The sequence below is a fragment of the Oncorhynchus tshawytscha genome, linkage group LG16 (genome assembly GCF_018296145.1).
Source record: "Oncorhynchus tshawytscha isolate Ot180627B linkage group LG16, Otsh_v2.0, whole genome shotgun sequence".
Lineage (NCBI taxonomy): Eukaryota > Metazoa > Chordata > Actinopteri > Salmoniformes > Salmonidae > Oncorhynchus > Oncorhynchus tshawytscha.
Genome location: NC_056444.1, coordinates 71562173 through 71586087, shown reverse-complemented (window position 1 = coordinate 71586087; position 23915 = coordinate 71562173). Strand labels below are relative to the sequence as shown.

Here is a 23915-nt window from a genome sequence, read left to right as displayed (position 1 = left end):
GAATAAGTCTTAAATGTGATAGGAAAGCATCCAACAGGAAAGTGTGATTATTTGCCAGGAAACAGAGACCGTGGAGCATGTATTCCTACAGTGTGGGAAGTATCAGAGGGAAAGAGAGAGGCTGAGATCTAGTATGAGGGAAAAGGGGATACAGGAATTGAGTTTTAAAAGTATATTGAGTCGAACGTCATTAGATCTAGTCTAAAATATTTTGTTATATTTTTTAAGAGCAACGGGGCTGGCAGGTAGGATTTAGTTTCTCCCTGTCTTTGGCCCATACTTCAGTACAGTAAGTGGTGGTAATGCATCACGTTGGATGCTACCCACTAATAAACCCCACAGAAGAAGAAGAAGAGTGCTACATCCTGATGTGTTCATGCTGATTGTATGGAGATTGTGACAGACGGTTAAATGGCGTCCCTTGAGAAGGCAAGAATAATATGTACGGCAGGAGAAATGCAGTATTATCACAAGGAGACGTATACTTGGAATACGGAGGAGCAATGGAGGGAAAAAGAGAGGCAGAGGAGGTCTAAGAGAGAGAGGGAAGAAGAGGGTGAGCTTGAGTCGGTTAAAAATGGTGGGAAAAAGGGAGATGATTTGTTAAAGAAGAATGGTAGAAAGTGTAAGCAGAGTGAGCTGAAGACAGGAGGAGAAATGGAAGTGAATGAGGGTGAAGTACCTGAGCTGGTAGATGTGGTGAGGTTCTCTGAGCCCTAGGCTTGCACCAAGGGTCAGGATAAAGTACATATTTGTTTTTTTAACCCATTTGTAGTTTCAGGGTGTGTGAAAACAGAGTTGGGTGCTGTGGAATCGGTAACCAGACGTGGTCTTGTGATAATTGTGTTTCTGCTGGTCAGTGGGAGAAGGCTCTCCGTGTTAAACGAATGGGGGCAAGAAATGTGAATTGTTTTGCTCTCAAGAAAAGGCCACCGTTGAAAGGAGTGATTACTGAGGTAGCGGTAAATGTAAAAGTTGACCAACTGAAGGGGAAGATTCCCGGTGTTTGGGATGCTCGTCGTTTGGTGCAACGCAGACAGGGTGGCGTGAGTGGTGAAACAGAAGTCATTGTCTGTTCTTTTGAGTTTTGATGTTGATTCTTTGCCCAACAAAGTGATGTTAGGATATATAAGGTATCCTGTACGAGCTTTTGTGACGAATATATTACGTTGTTACAGGTGTCAAGCTTATGGGCATCTGACAGCAGTGTGCAGAAGTCAGGTTCCTTGGTGTGCAGAAGGGCATGAGACAAAGGAATGTGTAGCATTGGGGAAAGTAGTGGTATGTGTTAAATGTAGGGGTGCCCATGGGGCTGGGGATCAGAAATGTCCCGTGCGAGAGAGGCAGGTTGAGGTTTCAAGGGTTAGAATAGTGCAGAAGTTGGCATATGCTGAGGCAGTGAAGAAAGTAGACAGATGGGTTTAGGGGGAGGGATCCGGAGAGGAGTGGTGTGAGTAGTAGAACTGTACCAGTACAGAGGGATAGGGCAACAAGTCATATATGTTTGAGGAAGATTGGATTTATAGCAATGGTTACCAACTGTACGTACTGCAGGGAGGGAACGTAAGTCGCAGAAAATTGAGGTTGTGGTGGCAGCTGCAGAGAGGTATTTGGGTGTGCGAGACTTGACATCAGAAGAGTTACAGGGTGTTTTAAGTAATGGTGTCCCATCCTTTCAGGTTGTTGACCTGAGGGGTGACTAAATAGCACTTGGAAAGTTCCTCAGAGTACACATCACAGACAAACTGAAATGGTCCACCCACATAGACAGTGAGGTGAAGGAGGTGCAACAGCGCCTCTTCAACCTCAGGAGGCTGAGGAAATTTAGCTTGTCACCTAAAACCCTCACTAACTTCTACAGATGCACAATTCAGAGCATCCTGTCGGCTGTATCACCGCCTGGTATGGCAACTGCACAGCCCATAACCGCAGGGCTCTCCAGAGGGTGGTGCGGTCTGCACAACACATCACCGGGGGCAAACTACCTGCCCTCCAGGACACCTACAGCACCCGATGTCACAGGAAGGCCAAAAGGATCATCAAGAGCAACAACCAGCTGAGCCACTGCCTGTTCACCCCGCTACCATCCAGAAGGCGAGGTCACTACAGGTGGATCAAAGCTGGGACCAAAAGACTGAAAAATAGCTTCTATCTCAATGCCATCAGACTGTTAAAGAGCCATCACTAACACAGAGAGGCTGCTGCCTACATACAGACTTGAAATCATTAGCCACTCTAACAAATGGATCACTAGTCACTTTATTAATGCACCTTTAATAATGATGTTTACATATCTTGCACTATTCATCCAACATGAATATACTGTATTTTATACGGTCTATGCCGGTCTGTCATGGCCCATCCATATATTTATATGTCCATATTCTTATTCCATCCATTTACTTAGATTTGTGTGTATTATGTAGTTGTTGTGGAATTGTTAGATTACTTGTTAGATATTGCTGCACCTTCGGAGCTAGAAGCACAAGCATTTCGCTACACTCGCAATAACATATGTTAACCATGTGTATGTGACAATAAGATTTGATTTAAATAGCGGAGCAGTATACGGAAGTTGTACTCCAGTCGAGTAGATGGCGGTAATGCAACATGTATTGGATAACAACCGCCGTTAAATCTCAACGAAGAAGAAGTTGTGTAACGTTATCAACGACGAGGACTGACGGAGAAAGTAAAAACAAAGCGAAACTTACCATTTTTTGTAAAGCATGTCTGTAAAACATGCCATCAGCCGTGGGGTGGAGTTGGGACGGTCGGTTATCCAGCTAGGTCTCAAACCTGCTGGTCGACTTGCAGCAAAGTTCCGAGGTGAGCGTCTTCGTGTAGGCCAACCGGCCCGCACCGTTCAGCCTCAGACTTTCCTGCCAGTTCGGTACCGATATTTCCGCATGTCGTTGAGGGGTCTTGCAGCACAGCTGCAGTCCGGTGGTTTCAGGAGGTTTGGGGGCAGCGGCTCGCCAAGAAACAGAGCAGTGTTTTTGGCTTTCGGTCTCGGTGTGGGGTTGATCGAAAAACAGCTCGATGATGATCGAAGGAGTGCTGCGACATGCCAGGAAATCCAGGTAAACAACATGGATGTTGACAACAAAGTGCTAGCAATCAACAATGTGAAATATTTTATTATGTTGAAAAAAGACATTTTTGTGAGTCATCAGTTTTTATCTTTAGTCTGGACAGGAATATCACATTTAAATATTACATTTAGTCAAATAAAATAATAATTACATATCTAATAATTTAATAACGTTAATAAAAATGTGTTATTTAATCTAAAAGGACTAAATTTCACCTCTTTTCTAAAGGCTGTGTTTACCAAGAAGAAGTACTGCAGTCCACTCAAGTGCTTCACCTCGGGCTACAAGCTGGAGGACTACGTTATTGGGAAGCAGATAGGAAAAGGCTCCAACGCTGCAGTGTATGAAGCTGTGGCACCATCATCTGTGCCCAGGGACAGGGAGAGTGACCGGTGTTCCCTAAATGACCAGCCCAGTGAAGATGGAGAGGTGGCCACTGGGTCTCTGAGGAGCCCCTCCAGCTCTCTGGGCATCTATCCTCTAGCTGTCAAGATGATGTGGAACTTTGGGGTGGGTGTCTGTCAAGATAATGTCATTTTCCCCCGAAGTTTGCACTTGTTCACTTTCCTTCATGGATTTTAAGTGAAAGGACTGGTTTAAGAAATTTGGTGGAAACAGTCTAGCCCATTCTTACACCAATCTACACTTCAGAAAAAATGACAGATTATTGGGCCACAGGGAGAGTGTTACTTTTTAAAAATGTTATATTACTGTAGAATATACGCTATGTTCAGCGTGCAATTGGCATAGTAATAAGACTGTCTTCCCTGTTCCCCTGCAGGCTGGTTCATCAAGCGAGGCTATTCTGAGATCCATGTCCCAGGAGCTGGTCCCTGCAGGCCCTCTTGCCATGAAACAGGAAAAAGAGGAACAGATTGCACTAAATGGGTTAGTATCAGCAGTCAGTCATAGCATCAATTTACTTTCAATAGACACAAAATAGCCCAACATATTTTGAGTGTTTTGCCATGCATCAAACGAGTGCATTGCAAGTTTCATTTCCGTTGCTCTGTTTTGCAGGTATTTTGGGGAAGTGCCCAAGAGGGTTTCTGCCCACCCCAATGTGATCAGGGTGTTCCGGGCATTCACAGCGGACGTACCCCTTCTACCCGGTGCCCAGGAGGAGTACCCTGATGTCCTGCCAGCCAGACTCAACCCTGATGGCCTGGGCAACAACCGTACTCTGTTCCTGGTCATGAAGAAGTAAGGATCATTCTCCCACATCCATTCTGTATCTCAGTGTCCCAGCCCCAGCTTAACTTGTGTCATGGAAAATTACACAATTAGTCATGCAGTCCTGTGTTTCACTGCTTAAAGAATAATCTCTTGTTATATGCTAGTGTTTTTTCTAACCTGATACAAACTTGTCTTTGTGTGACTTAGCTAAGATCTGTTTAGGTGCGGCTACAGCATGTGAGACATCCCGTGGGGTTTACTATCTGCAGGAAGTCAGCTGTGTGGAACCTTGCAGGAAGGAGCACATTATAATGTGAACTGTGACAAAACACAGTTAAACGGTTGAGCCCTCGTGCTATCAACCTGGGGCTATCTTAATCTGCACAGACAAACCAATCGCCTTTTACACTGTTCCGCCTGTTTCCACACATCTGCTAAACTGCCACGTAGACAAGAGGTTGTACCTTTTCTATAAAAGCAGAAACCCGACTATGTTTAAGCTTTCACCTCTGAACCATTCTTGGTAATGGTTGATTGCTTAATTTTTGCTAATCTTATAATAAAGTTGTTGTTACAGGAGTCTACAGTCTCTCTTCCTATAAAATCTCTGACAGTCAACTCTTGGACTAAAAAGCATTTGTTTTTTTCCCAGACCGGACCATTTTGTGTGCAGATTTGTCCATCCCACTAGTTATTTGTTCACCTAACCTAGTGTATCCTGATCTTTCCTCCCCCTGTTTCCATAGTTACCCATGCACCCTGCGTCAGTACCTGGAGGTGAACGTGCCCAGCAGGAGAGAGGGCTCTCTGATGGTGCTGCAACTGCTAGAGGGGGTCGACCACCTGTACAGACAGGGCATCGCTCACAGGGACCTTAAATCAGACAACGTGCTCCTGGAGTTTGACTCAGGTCAGAGAGAGCAACAGGGCAAGCTCATGCATGGTATCTTGAGTGTCATTAAGCTTTGCCATGTTTAAAAAAAAAAGTTAAGTGAAATTAATTTGACAAAAGATATGGTCAGAATTCTGTCTTGATGTTTTTTCTCTCTCCAAACTCAAATGAAGATATTTACATGGCATGTGATACTAATTAATTAATGAATGCTTATCATATTAGTTTTAATCAAATAATCCTATTGCTATTTGGCATCTCTATTGTTCAGAGGGCTGCCCCCGCCTGGTAATAACAGACTTCGGCTGCTGTTTGGCTCAGAGTGACTCTAGTCTCCAACTACCCTTCAACACTATGTGGGTGAACAGAGGAGGCAACTCCTGCCTGATGGCACCTGAGGTAAGCTCCTATCATCAGAGAAATAGAGAACAACAACCTATACAATCAAGATTCATGCAAGCATTGTCTCTTGTGACTGACTGTTAACATAAATGGAAACATTTTCCTGATTTTGGGATTAAAATACACCTCTATCTCTCTATAGGTTGTCACTGCAGTTCCTGGGCAGGGTGTGGTTATCAATTACAGCAAGGCAGATGCATGGGCTGTCGGGACCATTTCTTATGAGATATTTGGCCAGGCCAACCCGTTCTATGGAGCAGGTGGACTGGACAGCAGGAATTTCCAGGACGTCCAGCTTCCTGCCCTGCCTGCCTGTGTATCTGCTGACATGCAACTTGTCGTCAAGCTGCTTCTGCGTAGGAACCCCAATAAGGTACAGAGTCTAGTAAGGAAATGAATTAGATTATATGGCCATCACTTCATTGAAGGGTATGTTAAAAATTATTTACCAATTTCTCAGGGATTCTCAAGAGTATTTTTGTGAGAAACAAGTTGAAGTTGTTCATTATGCAGTACTCCATTCACTACGTAAGGGCTTAGTGTACATAATGACTTCCAATACTAATCACCATCAGAGAATCCCATGCTCCTATTGCTATTTATTCTGCAGCGCCCCAGTGCCAGAGTGGCTGCCAACATGCTGCATCTGAGCCTCTGGGGAAGGTGTGCCCTTGCCAATAAGGACAGCGCTGGTATGAAGAAGCTAGCTGATTGGCTGCTGTGCCAGTCTGCTGTGGTGCTCCTGAGGGGCTGCGGCCCCAGTGGGAGCTCGGTGGAGGCGGAGCTACAGAGGTGCTTCCTGTCTAACCTGGACCTGGAAGACCTCCGATTGGCTGTCAGCTTCCTCATGTACGGACGAGAACAGGGCAGAGCCAGCATCATGTCGCTTTAGGTCCTCTCAGTCTAACCCAGAGACATATATGTGTAACTCTGGTCTAACCCGTTGAGTTTGAATGTAGGTGAATGTAGTGCCAGGGATGGAAAATGGAATAAAAGATGTCACTGTGAATTTGTGGGAACCCACCAATATAAAATCAAAATAGTTTCTCTCCCCATTTCCACCCCTGTCTATAGAGCTTTCAGGAAACATATAAGCACTTTTTAATTAATGCTAAGACTAGACTCCATATGTTAGGGGGTTGAATTTTATTTGGGGAATTTTTGCACTTTATGTCCAGTTTGGACCTGGTCAATGACATGCTTGAGGTTTACCCCTTTGTTTGGTTTGTGTATTTTCCAAATCATCACATCTTACCTGAGTTACACCACTACGGTCTCATATAGACTATTCCATAGCCTCTATGAGTGTGTTTTTGACTAAGACCATGAGGTAGTCAATGTATTTACTGTATGTCAAGGATGATATGATAAAGCATCTAAATATCTCCAGATGGTTATGTAGCAGAATATTAGTTCAGATTTAATAGCAATACCAGATCACTGTACTTCACATTTTGAGTTAAGTCCTTTATTTAAATCAAATGAAAGTCCATGCATGCAAAAATTGATTCATGGGACATTTTAGAATATAGTCCTATAAAAAATTACAGAATGAGTTTTGTCTCTGACAACAAACACTTTGTGAAGCTACATTTTTAATTGTGAGAATGTTTTTAATAAACACTGGATGTAGTGTAAAAGACATCCAAAGATTATAATAAAGTGTTAGTGTTTGAACTTGGTGTTTCCTTGAGTCCCTAGCGTTGATAGCAAAATAATAATGTATTTCATTATCTAGCAAAGATTGTACGCTGATAAATAAAATGCATTTCCCATCATCCCCTTTTATTGCCTAGAACTTATTTGCCTGTCAGAGAGATCTGACTGTGCACAGATCTCCAATCATATGAACATGATGAAAGCATAGGTCAAAACACTTGCCAATGGTCTGTCGAGTCAATCCATATACTTAATAGATCTGTGGAATTGTAAACGCAACCCCCCAAAAAACAAGCCCTGGAATCCAGAAGCTGAAATCAAAAGTCGACAACCACTACGCTGTTATATCTATTGAAAGTATGCTGTCTCTTTTGAAAACGAGTCGAATTGACATTCTGGGAACGTTACGGCGGTCATGCATAAGAATTACCGATACTTTTTCGGAAGTGTCAGCAGTGTGCAACAAGAGACTTGACAGGCGACGTCCATGTATCACGCCTAGACGACTTTGCTCAGGCAAGCGCTACAATGTCCCTCCGAGCGCCGAATTTGTAGCGAGGGTCTCTGGAATTGCTACAATGGGCAAGTTACCTTACCAGGAGACCGCAGATGGACTTGATGCAGCATTTGTTGGTGTTCCAATCGATACTGGTACTTCCAACCGACCTGGGACAAGGTAGCCTACTTCTGCACTGCCTGATCTATGCAAATACTTTACTCGTACGAGCATAGCAGGCTGTACTAATTGATTTGAAATACATTATCACATTTGCAGTAGATGTGCATTTGTACCTTTTATTTTCTTTAACAAATTGAGAGTCATATTTGTAAATTGTAGTATAATGTACACATTTAATTTATGAATTAATCTAGTGGTTGGTCAGTTGACAGCATGTGTCAAACTAATTCTGCGTGTTACAACCAATGTTATTTAAAAGTAGGACCATGCATGGTCCTTTACAGATTTGGCCCCCGTCAGATCAGAGCAGAGTCGGCCATGTTGAGGGCCTACAACAGTGGCACCCGGGCAGCCCCCTATGAGTCTCTGATGGTTGCTGATATTGGGGACGTCAACGTCAACGTGTATGACCTAAAGGACACCTGCAGACGAATCCGGGAGGCCTACCGTACAATCCTGGCCACGGGCTGTATCCCCCTTACTATGGGTGAGGAGGAGCACCCATTTCTACACTATGCAATCTGAGATGTGAGGAAAGGGATTTTGGACATTATAGCAAATGCCTACTAACTACATTTCAACAGTGATCGATATTCCTTTCAGATGTGCCTCAAAACAATACCTGCTTCTTCTTTCTCCTTGTCACACATTTAGGCTAACGTTGAATGGTTCATCTTTGCCCTGCTTATGAACCTTCCTGACAATTATAGTACAAAGGTTACTGTTACAAAGTGTTGGCATGACACACTAACGTTAAGGTGTATGTTTAACTGGATAGGCTACATTTTATTCGGTCTTTTAACAGGTGGTGATCACACCATAGCATACCCTATTCTCCAAGCAGTTGCTGAGAAGTAAGTAGTGTATCAGTAGCCCTACATTTGTAAAATGCCAGAATAACTAGAATACTTTCAGGGCCAGTTTCCTGGACATATTAAAGGAGAGGTTTGCAAAAAATAAAAATAAATGTCAATGCATGTTATAGAGGTGTTCACTTTTTTTTGCGATTTCACTTGGTTCTGAGAAACTTACCCCACCATGGATAGACTTCCTCATGCTCGTTCTGCAGTATCGGTGTGCGAGCATGCAAGTGTTTTCTTGTCCCCCATTGTGCTGATAGAAAGTACGTCCATGCTTGCAAAAAGTATCGTTCAAGTCCAACATCATGGAATGTAAATTGGCAGAAGTTCGCAATGACTCAATTTGTACAACATTTAATGACTTGCATCACTATACTGAGAGCATTTCAGTTTCTAAAAGGACCTATGTGGGTGTTTCTGGAGCCTTTGTTCATGTTTCATCACTGCCCCGATACTGCGGAATTAGCCTGAGGAAGTCTATCGCCGGTCGGATAATTTTCTCAAACCAAGTGAACTGGCAAAAAAAGTGTCTGGACACTTCAATAACATGCCATTTTAACATACATTTTTTTGTTTTGGTTAAAAAAATGACCTTTCAATGGAGAATCTCTGTTCAGCTCAATTTTTGGTACAGGACTGGGCTGAATCGATCTTTGTGAAACAGTACATTTGTATCCCGTGTTTGTCAGACACGGCCCTGTGGGTCTCATCCATGTGGATGCTCATGCCGACACAAGTGACGTGGTCCTGGGGGAGAAGATTGGCCACGGGACACCCTTCAGGCGCTGTGTGGAGGAGGGCCTGCTAGACTGCAAGAGGGTCGTCCAGATAGGCCTGCGTGGTACAGGTTACTCACCTGATGCCTATGAGTGGAGCCGAGCACAGGTACTCACTTCGCTGTGCGTAGAGGTTGTCCTCACCTAGGGGGACACAAACATTCACAAAAGTAAAAAAATAGGTCAAATAATAAACATTATATATGATTAAAATATCTCTCTATGGCCCCGATTCCGGCCTGAGTTAACTGCACGTAAATGGAACGCTATTCCCATTTTATGCACTTTGTTCTCTCTGTGTATTCTGACCTTGAATTGAAGGCGTGGCGGAGGTGTGTCTACAGAAACGCTGTATTCTGATCTTGACTTAATTCCCGATAGATATAACACTTCTTTCTCCATGCACTTTAATTTACAATTTCATAAGAGCTATTGATAAGTGCTAAGTGCTAGTTAAATAAGTAATCTGTTTCGATAAGGGAATTGCAAATATAAATGACATTTGTTTTAGATACATTTTACCTTATAATCACTGCAGACAAATGTGAAACCAGTCATATGGCAGAAAACTGAGCATATCAACTTTCTCACAGTAACGTTTATGAAATGCTGTGCCATTTTGCAGAATTTTAATTGTACAGCCTTTTAACTTGCAGCTATGTGCACTCTCGAAGGTCTTAATTATAGGCTACCCCGTTTCCTATTTCTATCATTTTAAATAACACTATCAGTAGGCCTAATAACTCATATTCAACAGCAAAGTTCCCTTCAGTTGGTATATCCTACATTATCATTCAATTTAATTACATAGTTTTGTTTACCTTCATTTGTTTCCTCTGTAAACACCACGTTGCTGAGGATTACAGAGTACCACAGTAATAGTCATAATACCCATAAAACCTAGTGGTCAAACAGGGAAATGGTTCCAATTGTTTTTCCACACAAGATTTTAGAAACACTTAAAATAAGGGCTGTGTTTTGGGTAGGCTTACCCTAGCATGACATTTTGCTAACTGTGTAAAAGTCTCTAGGACAAGGTGACTTCTATCAATATATTCACCTGTATTTACTCCCCCAAAATGAAATGCTAATTAGCTGCTAATGTGGCTATTATAAAAAACTTTAAATGCCATGATGATCTGGACAAGACTGTTCAATCGAGTCAAAGGTAAGGATCTCTAATATAAGCTACATTTAGTAATTAATAAATTGGCTACATTTCTTTAAATGGACAATTCTGTGAACTGTGCAAGTTTTAAATTGACACAATACCTGTTAGCAAAGGTGTCATGCAGGAGCTTGCAGGGATTTGTAGTCTTGCATGACATCTACTTTGATGCTAATTAGCATTTTCGAATCTGAGAGTAAATAGAGCTGAATATATTGATTTAAAAAAGTCACCTTATATGGCTCACCTGTTGTGAGAGATTTACATTGTTATCAAAACGTCACACCAGCTTAAGCCTACACAGAACATAGCCCTTATTTTAAGTGTTTCTAAAATCCCCTATGGAAATGGTGGAAAAACTATTGGAACCATTTCCCTGTTTGACCACTAGGCTCTATGGATATTATGACACCTCCACTGTGGGGCTCTATTAGTAACAGTTGATAATATAAAAAATGAAAGACATATAGGCTAATTAAATCGTTATGGAGCGGAGCGCAGACCGAGCCCTAACAGTTTGAACCCGACACACGGTGCAATACTTGGCTGTCATCACACAGTTCCATGGTTAGTGCAGGCAATAGATGAGGGTGTAGCCTACTATTGTACACTATTCCCCCTATTATAAATGTAAATACACTAAACTTCCAACATTACCATGGGTTAAAGAACTGAATGTGGCAATTTTTAGAATATATATATATATATTTCATGCGCAATATATGAAATGATTCAAACATACTTTCCTAACCCAAAAATTTGCCTAAATAATCTATACGATCAGAGTATTTTTTTTTTTGTACCAGTTGGTGTTGAAACGGAGACGAATATTTATTTATTTAGATGATTTTCTTTCATTGATCCCTATATTCTCTCAATGTGTTTTAGTCTGTCGACAAAATTCAAATGAAAGGTACAGTGTATTTATAGGGATGGCTTAAGATAAATGTACTGAAACCACTATTGAATGAAAACCACAAGAGAATTTGTTCGCCAGCAATTGGGAGGGTTTTCAGCAGTTGAATTACATTTATTCAGCGCTCGCAAGGGAACCACGCCAGCAAAGCCCGTTACGCACCTAAGTCTGAATACCAACTACAGAAAAGTGTGTAGGAAAAACATAAATGTGTGTATGTGTTCTCTCTCTCTCCGTGTGTGTATGTTCTCTCGCTCTCTGTGTGTTTGTATATGCTCTGTAGGGATTCCGTGTGGTTCAGGTGGAGGAGTGTTGGTTCAAGTCCCTGGTTCCTCTCATGGCTGCGGTTCGGACTCAGATGGGGACGGGTCCAGTCTACCTCAGCTTTGATATCGATGCTTTAGACCCAGCCTTCGCCCCTGGAACAGGCACACCAGAGATAGCAGGCCTCACATCCATACAAGTAAGGAAATACCTGACTTTGTTTTAGTGGTTTTTACAGACATTTGGTAGAATATTTAGTTGTTACTGTGTTATAATACAGATATGAGATGGAGGCAGCTGCTGACACAGAGGGTGGTGTTATGTTTTCCTCTTTGTGTGTGTGACACCCAGGGACTAGAAATCATCCGGGGCTGCCATGGCCTAAACCTGGTGGGGTGTGATTTAGTGGAGGTGTCTCCACCCTATGACACCACAGGTACTGTACTTATCATGACTCTGTGTCACATTGAATAATCTGTTTTACTTTGAGTATAATTTCAAACACACTTTTTTTTTTTTTTGCAGGCAATACAGCACTGACTGCCGCCAACCTGCTCTTTGAAATGATGTGTGTCCTTCCAAAGACAAAATATTATGACTAATTATGTGATGAGGTTCTGCACATACTTAATCGAAAGAATAGCACGGTTACTGAACAGATTCAATATGTAATCAGAGGTTAATCACCAGTGTGACCATATCACACCAAACAAGGATTGGTAAGGCAGAAAAATAGAATGTCTCTGCAACAAATAAGCATAAAGCAGTTATTTACACACAGCGAGAGGATATGCACTGTAGCAGAACCTTTGAGACATCTGCAAATCAGATACATTTATTTTGTCAACATTGTACCAGGGTTATTAGTATAGTGATTTTGTAACAAAAACATGTTTATAATCAAATAAACAACAGTATTGATGAATGATATGACCATGTTATTATAAAATGCATGTAAAAAGTCATTTTTATAAAATTATAGTATGATGTTAATATATGTACAGATAACATGGTGGAAGGTAGACTATGTACAGATAACATGGTAGAAGGTAGAATATGTACAGATAACATGGTAGAATATGTACAGATAACATGGTAGAAGGTAGAACATGTAGATAACATGGTAGAAGGTAGAATATGTACAGATAACATGGTAGAAGGTAGAATATGTACAGATAACATGGTAGAAGGTAGAATATGTACAGATAACATGGTAGAATATGTACAGATAACATGGTAGAATATGTACAGATAACATGGTAGAAGGTAGAATATGTACAGATAACATGGTAGAAGGTAGAATATGTACAGATAACATGGTAGAAGGTAGAATATGTACAGATAACATGGTAGAATATGTACAGATAACATGGTAGAAGGTAGAATATGTACAGATAACATGGTAGAAGGTAGAATATGTACAGATAACATGGTAGAATATGTACAGATAACATAGAATATGTACAGATAACATGGTAGAATATGTACAGATAACATGGTAGAATATGTACAGATAACATGGTAGAAGGTAGAACATGTAGATAACATGGTAGAAGGTAGAATATGTACAGATAACATGGTAGAAGGTAGAATATGTACAGATAACATGGTAGAAGGTAGAATATGTACAGATAACATGGTAGAAGGTAGAATATGTACAGATAACATGGTAGAAGGTAGAATATGTACAGATAACATGGTAGAAGGTAGAATATGTACAGATAACATGGTAGAATATGTACAGATAACATGGTAGAAGGTAGAATATGTACAGATAACATGGTAGAAGGTAGAATATGTACAGATAACATGGTAGAAGGTAGAATATGTACAGATAACATGGTAGAAGGTAGAATATGTACAGATAACATGGTAGAAGGTAGAATATGTACAGCATTTACATTTCCCAAATATAACTACACTATTGTCATGACGACAATATCAGAGTTTAATGCTTATAAATTGGGTTAAGCACAGTTATTGTTTTTTAATTTGCATTTGCTCTGCCCTTATCTATTCTAAAATAGATCACATGAAATGTCGTCCAACATACACTTTAGTCATTTAGCAGACGCCCTTCTCCAGAGCGACTTACAGTAGTGATTGCATACATTTTTCGTAGTGGTTCCCTGGCATTGCAAGCTTTACCAACTGAGCCCACTGAAGCCACTGGCTATGTGATGTAAAAAATAGAATAAAAAGTCAAATAGACTAATGTAAAAAGCTTGCAATTGGTCATGTAACAAACAGCACAATAATAACGTTGTGTAGATTTTTCAATATTAGCCTATGTCTACATGAAGAAGGATAAACATGTAATATTAGCTGCCAGGGGAAATGGAAGGCATTATAGTTCCATTATATATTGCACAATAATAAGCCTTAAGTTCAGGAAACGATCAAAATGGTGAACAAAATAGATCTAGTAGAGACATGCGTCTCTATTCACAGAATTGACCAATCACCATTGAGCATGCAGAGGAAGGGATCCCAAAAGGTAAGTGATCTAGGAATTGTTCAACGGTTGTTGCTTTTAGATCTACTATATTCTGTACCCTCCCTCTATCGATCCTACTTTAAAGTACTTCTGTAAGAAATAAATATCCGAAGTGCAAAAAAAGACAGCTCTAGCTAACTCCAGCAGAACATGAGATGGCAGATGAATGTAGTCCAGCTGTCTCAATGAGTCAAGCCAACTTCACTATTGAAAGTCATTTCTTCAAACTATGTCCCAGTGCATGCACTCAAAACATACATTAACCTCCCCCTGAATACATTGCCATGAGGACACCTTGGAATCTTGGCTTTTAGACACAGGTAGCTTTGGTATGTGTCTATTTAGGCCTGAATCCTGACCCCCCCCCCCTATTTGGGGTCGGTGATCTTCTCCAGGCCAGGCCAGGCAGGGATGTAGTACCTGTGAGGGGTTCCCTCCATCAGCCTCTCCATCCACAGCCCCAGGTGGTCCAGTTTGTGGTGGATCTGCAGTGTGGCAGTGGAGTGGGACCTGGGCACAGACCTGCGTGGTGGGTGGTCCTCTCTGGACCCAGACCTTCTCCCTCCCCCAGTGGCGCCCCCAGGTCCTTCCTCCCCGGTGTAGACAGGCCTGAAGAGGCAGAGGTACTTCTTATGGCCGTTGAGTGCCAGGATGTAGCCCGTGTAGTCTATCTTGTGGCGGGCGCCATCGTCCTCGTCAGTGTCTATCTGCATGGTATCCTGGGCGAACTCCAGCAGCATCTCCACCCATGCACTGTGCTTGTCCACGTTCAAGAAGGAAAAGTGGAGCGTCAGGCTCCTAGGGGCAAAAAGAAAGGATATGATAGGTTGGTTATAAATATGTTATAACTGCTGGATTCTGCCAACCCCCCAAAGAGGCAGCTTTCCACAACACTCACATATGAACACTCATGTTATATGTACAATGCTATGTATCACTATATACACCATTACAAAGAGGGTAGTTTGGGTCCTGGATGTTGATTGGCTGAAACAACATTTCAGCCGTGTGTCTATCAGACAATATACCACGTGTATGGCCCAAAAATACTTGTTTATCGTTCTATTTATGTAAGTAAACTGTTTATAATAGCAATAAGGCACCTCAGGGATTTGTGGTATATGGCCCATAAACCACGGTTAAGGGCTGTATCCAGGCACTCCGCTTCATGTCGTGCATAAAAACACCCCTAAATGGAGCTGCATGGTCAATCCGACATCTGCAGTGGCCATACAGCATTTACTGCAATACTGCCTCTGCAGAAGTCAGGATATTCATACTTCTTGCCCTTCGCAGAGCTATTGTGAAGGAAGTTGTCAAGGAAGCGAGTTTGTATTTATACAGGACCTCCCGCCCCCACCTACTGTCAACCAATCATGTCAATGCGGAGCTATACGGTGCCCTCAAAACACCAGACCATGTGGGATCATGCGCTCACCCAGTGAAAGAGTAGACCTCTTTGGCAAACTTGCTGAGCAGGACGTTCTTGGAGGCGTCAGTGAGCACCAGCACCACGTTCATGTGGCCTGGTCTCAGCTTCACCAGGTTACTGGTGTACGTGATGTCGGTCAGCTCCGTCACCTCCACAAAGTTTTTCTTCAGTGGGCGACTATAAATTACAAAAACATGATAAGCATAGAACCACTCAATTGTATTTATTGCATCGACATCACTGAAAAGATAACTACAATCCCTAAAATATGTCAGAGCTAAAATATATATATATTTCAGTCACCGCTTAAATATTTTCACTGAAGCTGAAAATGTCTTGCCTTGAGGTGCTGCTGCTACCCGGTGATCCATTTTCTGCCTTAGCTCCGTCTTTTGCCTTCGGTTTGGATTTGCCGTCTTCACTAGAGTCACTGAAATCACACAAAGCAGAACGATAAATCTGAACAAGCAGTTTCCCCCAAGGAAATACGTTTGAGTCGCAGAATCACTGGTTCTCCATCTTACCTGAAAGCCTGAACCACCACAGTTCCAAACAGGATGAATAAGGCAGAGAATATTAACGACAGGAGGGGCATCATCTCACGCCTGCAGAAACATATTACAGATATATCTAAATACAAGGGGGTTAGTGACAAACTGTGTTAACACTAATCTTGATTATAACACTCATAAGCAGTTCTTGACTAAAACATCAAGCAAACAACTGAAGAACTATCATTATTTGAAAGATCTGTTGAATTGGCATGGGCCATTTTATTATGTCCACATCTCCATATGTTGTTACCTAACATCGAGAATAAGAGTTAACTTACCAATTATTGTGAATAATATCATCAATGATTTCAGTGAGGTAATCATAAGCTGTATAGATCCATCGAATGAGAAACATCTGGAATTTAAAACATATTTACTGGCTAGTCATTAACTGATGAACAACACACTTACATGATTGTACTGCATTACCCATCATAAAAGGTTTGGAATCCTACAAAAGAACATTCCAACAAGTATCTTATTTCTGGACACAGTACTAATTACCACATCATTATCCTTGCTCTTCAGAGATAATAAAGTAGGGCAGCCTTGTTCTTTTACATACAGTACTTTTCAGTAGTGAGGAACTCAACCCACAGAGGCAAACTCATTGTTGAGCTCCGGCAGAATTGTGTCTTGGTTGAGGATGGAGGGGTCTTTCTGCAGCCTCTGCAGCTCATCCAAGAGACGTTGTTTATTCTTATCGGTTCCATTCCAACCGCCCGCCACCTCCTTGTACAGGACCCTTCCTGCCGCGTTACGATGCTCCAGGATGAACACCTGCGGAGCGAGCACATGCAGGCACACATGAACACACTTCCACATGAGCTTATAGTATTGGGGAAAGGTGATTTTACATTTTTATAAAGTATAATAGAGAGAGGTGTGTGTGTATGTGGCTCATTATACAGACACTTCTACCAGAAGCTCTCAAAAAAATCCAAGGAGAGCACATTAACAAAGGTCAATGTTCAATATGGCATAAATGTACCTGTGGTGGCTGTGTACTGTCCTTGGTCTTCAGCAGAGTATCACACAGTGGTTGTTGCAGTCTTTGGTAGGCATAGGCAAATCTCACCACCTCCTGAGTGTTGGTATAGGCAAATGAGATGAAGGCCTGGTTTCCTATGGTATAGGACTCCTCATCACCATTGATCAGCAGGACACAGTACCTGAAAGGCAGATGTTTGGGGACATTAGTGTTTGTTCTGCAGCACTAAAACCTTTAGCGTGTGCTGAATCTTCTACTGTGCCGCATGACACACAAATGTGTATACCTCAATTATAGAAGTAAAATAATCAATCATGTCACCTGGCTGTGCAGAAATTGTATGTTCACAAATAAATTGTAAGTTCAAATCAAATCAAATCAAATTTTATTTGTCACATACACATGGTTAGCAGATGTTAATGCGAGTGTAGCGAAATGCTTGTGCTTCTAGTTCCGACAATGCAGTAATAACGAGCAAGTAATCTAACTAACAATTCCAAAAAAACTACTGTCTTATACACAGTGTAAGGGGATAAAGAATATGTACATAAGGATATATGAATGAGTGATGGTACAGAGCAGCATAGGCAAGATACAGTAGATGATATCGAGTACAGTATATACATATGAGATAAGTATGTAAACCAAGTGGCATAGTTAAAGTGGCTAGTGATACATGTATTACATAAGGATGCAGTCGATGATATAGAGTACAGTATCAACGTATGCATATGAGATGAACAATGTAGGGTAAGTAACATTATATAAGGTAGCATTGTTTAAAGTGGCTAGAGATATATTTACATCATTTCCCATCAATTCCCATGATTAAAGTGGCTGGAGTAGAGTCAGTGTCATTGACAGTGTGTTGGCAGTAGCCACTCAATGTTAGTGGTGGCTGTTTAACAGTCTGATGGCCTTGAGATAGAAGCTGTTTTTCAGTCTCTCGGTCCCAGCTTTGATGCACCTGTACTGACCTCGCCTTCTGGATGACAGCGGGGTGAACAGGCAGTGGTTGATGTCCTTGATGATCTTTATGGCCTTCCTGTAGCATCGGGTGGTGTAGGTGTCCTGGAGGGCAGGTAGTTTGCCCCCGGTGATGCGTTGTGCAGACCTCACTACCCTCTGGAGAGCCTTACGGTTGAGGGCGGTGCAGTTGCCATACCAGGCGGTGATACAGCCCGCCAGGATGCTCTCGATTGTGCATCTGTAGAAGTTTGTGAGTGCTTTTGGTGACAAGCCGAATTTCTTCAGCCTCCTGAGGTTGAAGAGGCGCTGCTGCGCCTTCCTCACGATGCTGTCTGTGTGAGTGGACCAATTCAGTTTGTCTGTGATGTGTATGCCGAGGAACTTAAAACTTGCTACCCTCTCCACTACTGTTCCATCGATGTGGATGGGGGTGTTCCCTCTGCTGTTTCCTGAAGTCCACAATCATCTCCTTAGTTTTGTTGACGTTGAGTGTGAGGTTATTTTCCTGACACCACACTCCGAGGGCCCTCACCTCCTCCCTGTAGGCCATCTCGTCGTTGTTGGTAATCAAGCCTACCACTGTTGTGTCGTCCGCAAACTTGATGATTGAGTTGAGGCGTGCATGGCCACGCAGTCGTGGGTGAACAGGGAGTACAGGAGAGGGCTCAGAACGCACCCTTGTGGGGCCCCAGTGTTGAGGATCAGCGGGGAGGAGATGTTGTTGCCTACCCTCACCACCTGGGGGCGGCCCGTCAGGAAGTCCAGTACCCAGTTGCACAGGGCGGGGTCGAGACCCAGGGTCTCGAGCTTGATGACGAGCTTGGAGGGTACTATGGTGTTGAATGCCGAGCTGTAGTCGATGAACAGCATTCTCACAGAGGTATTCCTCTTGTCCAGATGGGTTAGGGCAGTGTGCAGTGTGGTTGAGATTGCATCGTCTGTGGACCTATTTGGGTGGTAAGCAAATTGGAGTGGGTCAAGGGTGTCAGGTAGGGTGGAGGTGATATGGTCCTTGACTAGTCTCTCAAAGCACTTCATGATGACGGATGTGAGTGCTACGGGGCGGTAGTCGTTTAGCTCAGTTACCTTAGCTTTCTTGGGAACAGGAACAATGGTGGCCCTCTTGAAGCATGTGGGAACAGCAGACTGGTATAGGGATTGATTGAATATGTCCGTAAACAAACCGGCCAGCTGGTCTGCGCATGCTCTGAGGGCGCGGCTGGGGATGCCGTCTGGGCCTGCAGCCTTGCGAGGGTTAACACGTTTAAATGTCTTACTCACTTCAGCTGCAGTGAAGGAGAGACCGCATGTTTCCATTGCAGGCCGTGTCAGTGGCACTGTATTGTCCTCAAAGCGGGCAAAAAAGTTATTTAGTCTGCCTGGGAGCAAGACATCCTGGTCCGTGACTGGGCTGGGTTTCTTCCTGTAGTCCGTGATTGACTGTAGACCCTGCCACATGCCTCTTGTGTCTGAGCCGTTGAATTGAGATTCTACTTTGTCTCTGTACTGGCACTTAGCTTGTTTGATAGCCTTGCGGAGGGAATAGCTGCACTGTTTGTATTCAGTCATGTTACCAGACACCTTGCCCTGATTAAAAGCAGTGGTTCGTGCCTTCAGTTTCACACGAATGCTGCCATCAATCCACGGTTTCTGGTTAGGGAATGTTTTAATCGTTGCTATGGGAACGACATCTTCAACGCACGTTCTAATGAACTCGCACACCGTATCAGCGTATTCGTCAATTTTGTTGTCTGACGCAATACGAAACATCTCCCAGTCCACGTGATGGAAGCAGTCTTGGAGTGTGGAGTCAGCTTGGTCGGACCAGCGTTGGACAGACCTCAGCGTGGGAGCTTCTTGTTTTAGTTTCTGTCTGTAGGCAGGGATCAACAAAATGGAGTCGTGGTCAGCTTTTCCGAAAGGGGGCGGGGCAGGGCCTTATATGCGTCGCGGAAGTTAGAGTAACAATGATCCAGGGTCTTTCCACCCCTGGTTGCGCAATCGATATGCTGATAAAATTTAGGGAGTCTTGTTTTCAGATTAGCCTTGTTAAAATCCCCAGCTACAATGAATGCAGCCTCCGGATAAATCATTTCCAGTTTGCAGAGAGTTAAATAAAGTTCGTTCAGAGCCATCGATGTGTCTGCTTGGGGGAATATATACGGCTGTGATTATAATCGAAGAGAATTCTCTTGGTAGATAATGCGGTCTACATTTGATTGTGAGGAATTCTAAATCAGGTGAACAGAAGGATTTGAGTTCCTGTATGTTTCTTTCATCACACCATGTCACGTTGGCCATAAGGCATACGCCCCCGCCCGTCTTCTTACCAGAAAGATGTTTGTTTCTGTCGGCGCGATGCGTGGAGAAACCCGCTGGCTGCACCGCTTCGGATTGCGTCTCTCCAGTGAGCCATATTTCCGTGAAGCAGAGAACGTTACAGTCTCTGATGTCCCTCTGGAATGCTACCCTTGCTCGGATTTCATCAACCTTGTTGTCAAGAGACTGGACATTGGCAAGAAGAATGCTAGGGAGTGGTGCACGATGTGCCCGTCTCCGGAGTCTGACCAGAAGACCGCTTCGTTTCCCTCTTTTTCTGAGTCGTTTTTTTTTTTGGTCGCTGCATGTGATCCACTCCGTTACACTGGTTGTAAGGCAGAACACAGGATCCGCATCGCGAAAAACATATTCTTGGTCATACTGATGGTGAGTTGACGCTGATCTTATATTCAGTAGTTCTTCTCGGCTGTATGTAATGAAACCTAAGATGACCTGGGGTACTAGTGTAAGAAATAACACGTAAAAAAACAAAAAACTGCATAGTTTCCTAGGAACGCGAAGCGAGGCGGCCATCTCTGTCGGCGCCGGAACAACACAAAGGGCATCAGTATGTTACGTTCTGCGTCGGTGGAGCTGCTTCACAGGACAATGCTCATCAAACAGTTTCTGGTTCACCAGTCGATGGACAAGGAGAAACTTGTTGTTCAATATGAATTCATCAATGACTTGTTTTTTCATTCCTTTAGCCTAGAAGAAGAGAACAACAACATGGAGATATTAATCAAATGCCCTGTATCTAATCAGCTGAATTAACAATTGTCACCTCAACAAAAACAGCATCTCTAAATATAATCAATAAACATCAGTAATACAGATGCTACTCGGGTATTCAAATGCTATTTAACAATTAAATTAACCTGTCTGGTGGAAAAGTAGTCAAATCTAGTTAACTGTCTAGTAACTACCTGTATAATGTCTGCAGGCCTGTCTATACTCTCCTTAAAGACCAGCATGGTGGGGGCATAGGTGTTAATGTTGATCTGTTTCAGTAGGTTGGGAGTATCTGAGAGACCCTGGTCCATGTACCCAAACTGAATATAATCCTTATAGGCGAACGCAGTCAGCTACGGAAGATGAGAAAAAAAACCTGGAAGCAAGTATCAGAAAGCAGTTGTCGATGACCTTTGTTCCAGGAGGAAGTCAATAAGTGATAGTCAGACCAGCTCTCTCAGAGGTAGTTTAAACTGATGCCAGACTGACTAGTCTAGACAATGGCTTACCTTGTACAAGAGTGGGACTACAGGCACTTGGTCAAACAGAAGCAAGTGCGGCTTGTTCTGCTCATGCCAGCTGTTCAGGAATTGAAGGTCATTCCTGTCTGTAACCTGAAACATATACACACAACAAAAATTATTGTGAATTTGCAAAATCATATTTGCTGCTGCTGTTGTTATTTACCTTCTCAACCAGTCTCTGAGGGAGCAGGTCCTCCACAAACTGCCTCAGGTGCTCCTTTACCACAGCGTAGTGGAAGAAGGTCACTTTCCCGTTGATGACACCGAGTATGGACGGGGTACGGTGAGCACCGAGGTGATTGGCCAGACGTCTCTCATAACCAACGTCCACCACACCAATCCCCACACCTAACACATACCACACATAATCAGCCATACAAAGACTCACTATGGTTATTGTACCTACTTTAGTTGAATGCACTGAATGCATGTTGCTCTGGATAATGGTGTCTGCTAAATTACTAGAACGTAATATTATGTCATATGGACGGTGAAGTCGTTGAGTAACTTTCATTTGTGTAATTCATTTCGTCATTTCCTACCCAAGGCCTCCAGCTCCAGAACAACCTCTTTCCAGACTGGCTCAATGTGGATACAGCTGAAGCACCAGTCGGAGGTGATTTTGATCAGGTACGGTCTTTTGAAGCTGTCTGGCACCACGTCATTCACATACTGGTTGAAGCGCAGAGAGTACTTGCTGTCAGCAAGTCAGCAACTCCTGGCTGCCCTTGTTGCTGAAGGGGAAGTGGAAGAAGGACTCATCGAAGTAGAATTGGTCATGACCATGACCGTAGTGACCATGACCATACGGCTGGGTGTCATCAGTCTGTCCATACCGGTCATAGTTGGCCCTTTTCTCCTTGTTGGATAAGATCTTAAAGAGTTTGGGTAGAAAGCACATGGATATTGTTACCAGAGGGTGGGGCATTCCCTTCTGAATAATGCATTTCAAATCAAATTTTATTTGTCACTTGCGCTGAATACAACAGGTGTAGACCTTACCGTGAAATGCATACTTACAAGCCCTTGACCAACAATGCATTTTTAAGAAAATTAATAAAATATTGACTAAATAAACTCACGTAAAAAGAAAGTAACAATAGGCTGCTGAAGTTTTGATGCTGGTGAAAATTGGATTCACTCTTACCTCATAAGATTTGGTAATCTTGATGAACAGATCTTCAGCGCCTTCATTTTTGTTTTTATCAGGATGCCTTACAGAAATAAAGGAAAGACAATGCATCAATGGGCCATTCATTGTTGTAAACAGTCAATAGTCTAGTGCTAAATATATGAGTTCTGACACCCAGAACAGAAAGAGTAAGTCATGTTCTTACCATTCTCTAATTAGGCGCTTGTACACTTCCTTGATTTCAGTTTGGCTTGCACTTTTGGTCACTCCAAGAATATTGTATGGGTCTACTTCATTGGCTGTCTCCACTAAGCGAACCAGAAGAAGCAGACAGACAACCACTATATCAGGAAATGCCAAACACATCCTTGTTCTTCTTGCCATGTTCTCTGTCGGGAAAGCAACAACAACAGTCAGGGTGAACACATATGTCTGACGGGATGCGTAGGTAAATTAATCTGCATTGGTAAAGGGAAGATTTGAAACATATACAGATCCAACTAGATAACCGTCTAAACACAGCCGTTAGTAGGCAATACCATTATAATTGCCACATGTAAGTTACAAAACAGAAAAAATTCATTAAATTGCCATTGACTTGAATTCACCACCTTGCCTTGCAATCAATTTAGAATAGATGGATAGCTAACCTAGCTAGTTAGCTATCCAGATTAGCTTGTTGAATACCATGCATCTGTCTGGACCTCAAGCATCTGTCTGGATCAACTGTTCTTCTGCCACATTCCTCAACATTGTCACTGTTTAGCTGCGAAAGGAAAGCATGGACAATGTGTAGTTTGTAGCATCATCTGAGCTCTCTACTGTTATCTCTCTCCTTAAATGATAACCTGCTGGGACTGCATCAAGTGAGTGCGAAC

General features: G+C 42.7%; 2 protein-coding genes and 1 pseudogene across 2 annotated transcripts; 2 read left to right on the top strand and 1 right to left on the bottom strand.

Annotated features, from left to right (window-relative positions):
* Positions 1 to 2607: 2607 nt before the first annotated feature.
* On the top strand, positions 2608 to 7343 carry pink1 (PTEN induced kinase 1). The gene is made up of 8 exons (XM_024376142.2): positions 2608 to 3083; positions 3324 to 3605; positions 3877 to 3983; positions 4116 to 4298; positions 5018 to 5181; positions 5435 to 5562; positions 5708 to 5938; positions 6176 to 7343. Exons 1-8 carry the CDS (start codon positions 2730 to 2732, stop codon positions 6455 to 6457), a joined length of 1731 nt encoding a protein of 576 aa, XP_024231910.1. The 5' UTR covers positions 2608 to 2729; the 3' UTR covers positions 6458 to 7343.
* Positions 7344 to 7484: 141 nt separating this feature from the next.
* Positions 7485 to 12812, top strand: LOC112216275 (agmatinase, mitochondrial). The gene is made up of 7 exons (XM_024376143.2): positions 7485 to 7900; positions 8188 to 8390; positions 8709 to 8757; positions 9453 to 9648; positions 11907 to 12086; positions 12239 to 12323; positions 12413 to 12812. Exons 1-7 carry the CDS (start codon positions 7584 to 7586, stop codon positions 12487 to 12489), a joined length of 1107 nt encoding a protein of 368 aa, XP_024231911.1. The 5' UTR covers positions 7485 to 7583; the 3' UTR covers positions 12490 to 12812.
* Positions 12813 to 13993: 1181 nt separating this feature from the next.
* On the bottom strand, positions 13994 to 23903 carry LOC112216272 (annotated as a pseudogene).
* Positions 23904 to 23915: the final 12 nt, after the last annotated feature.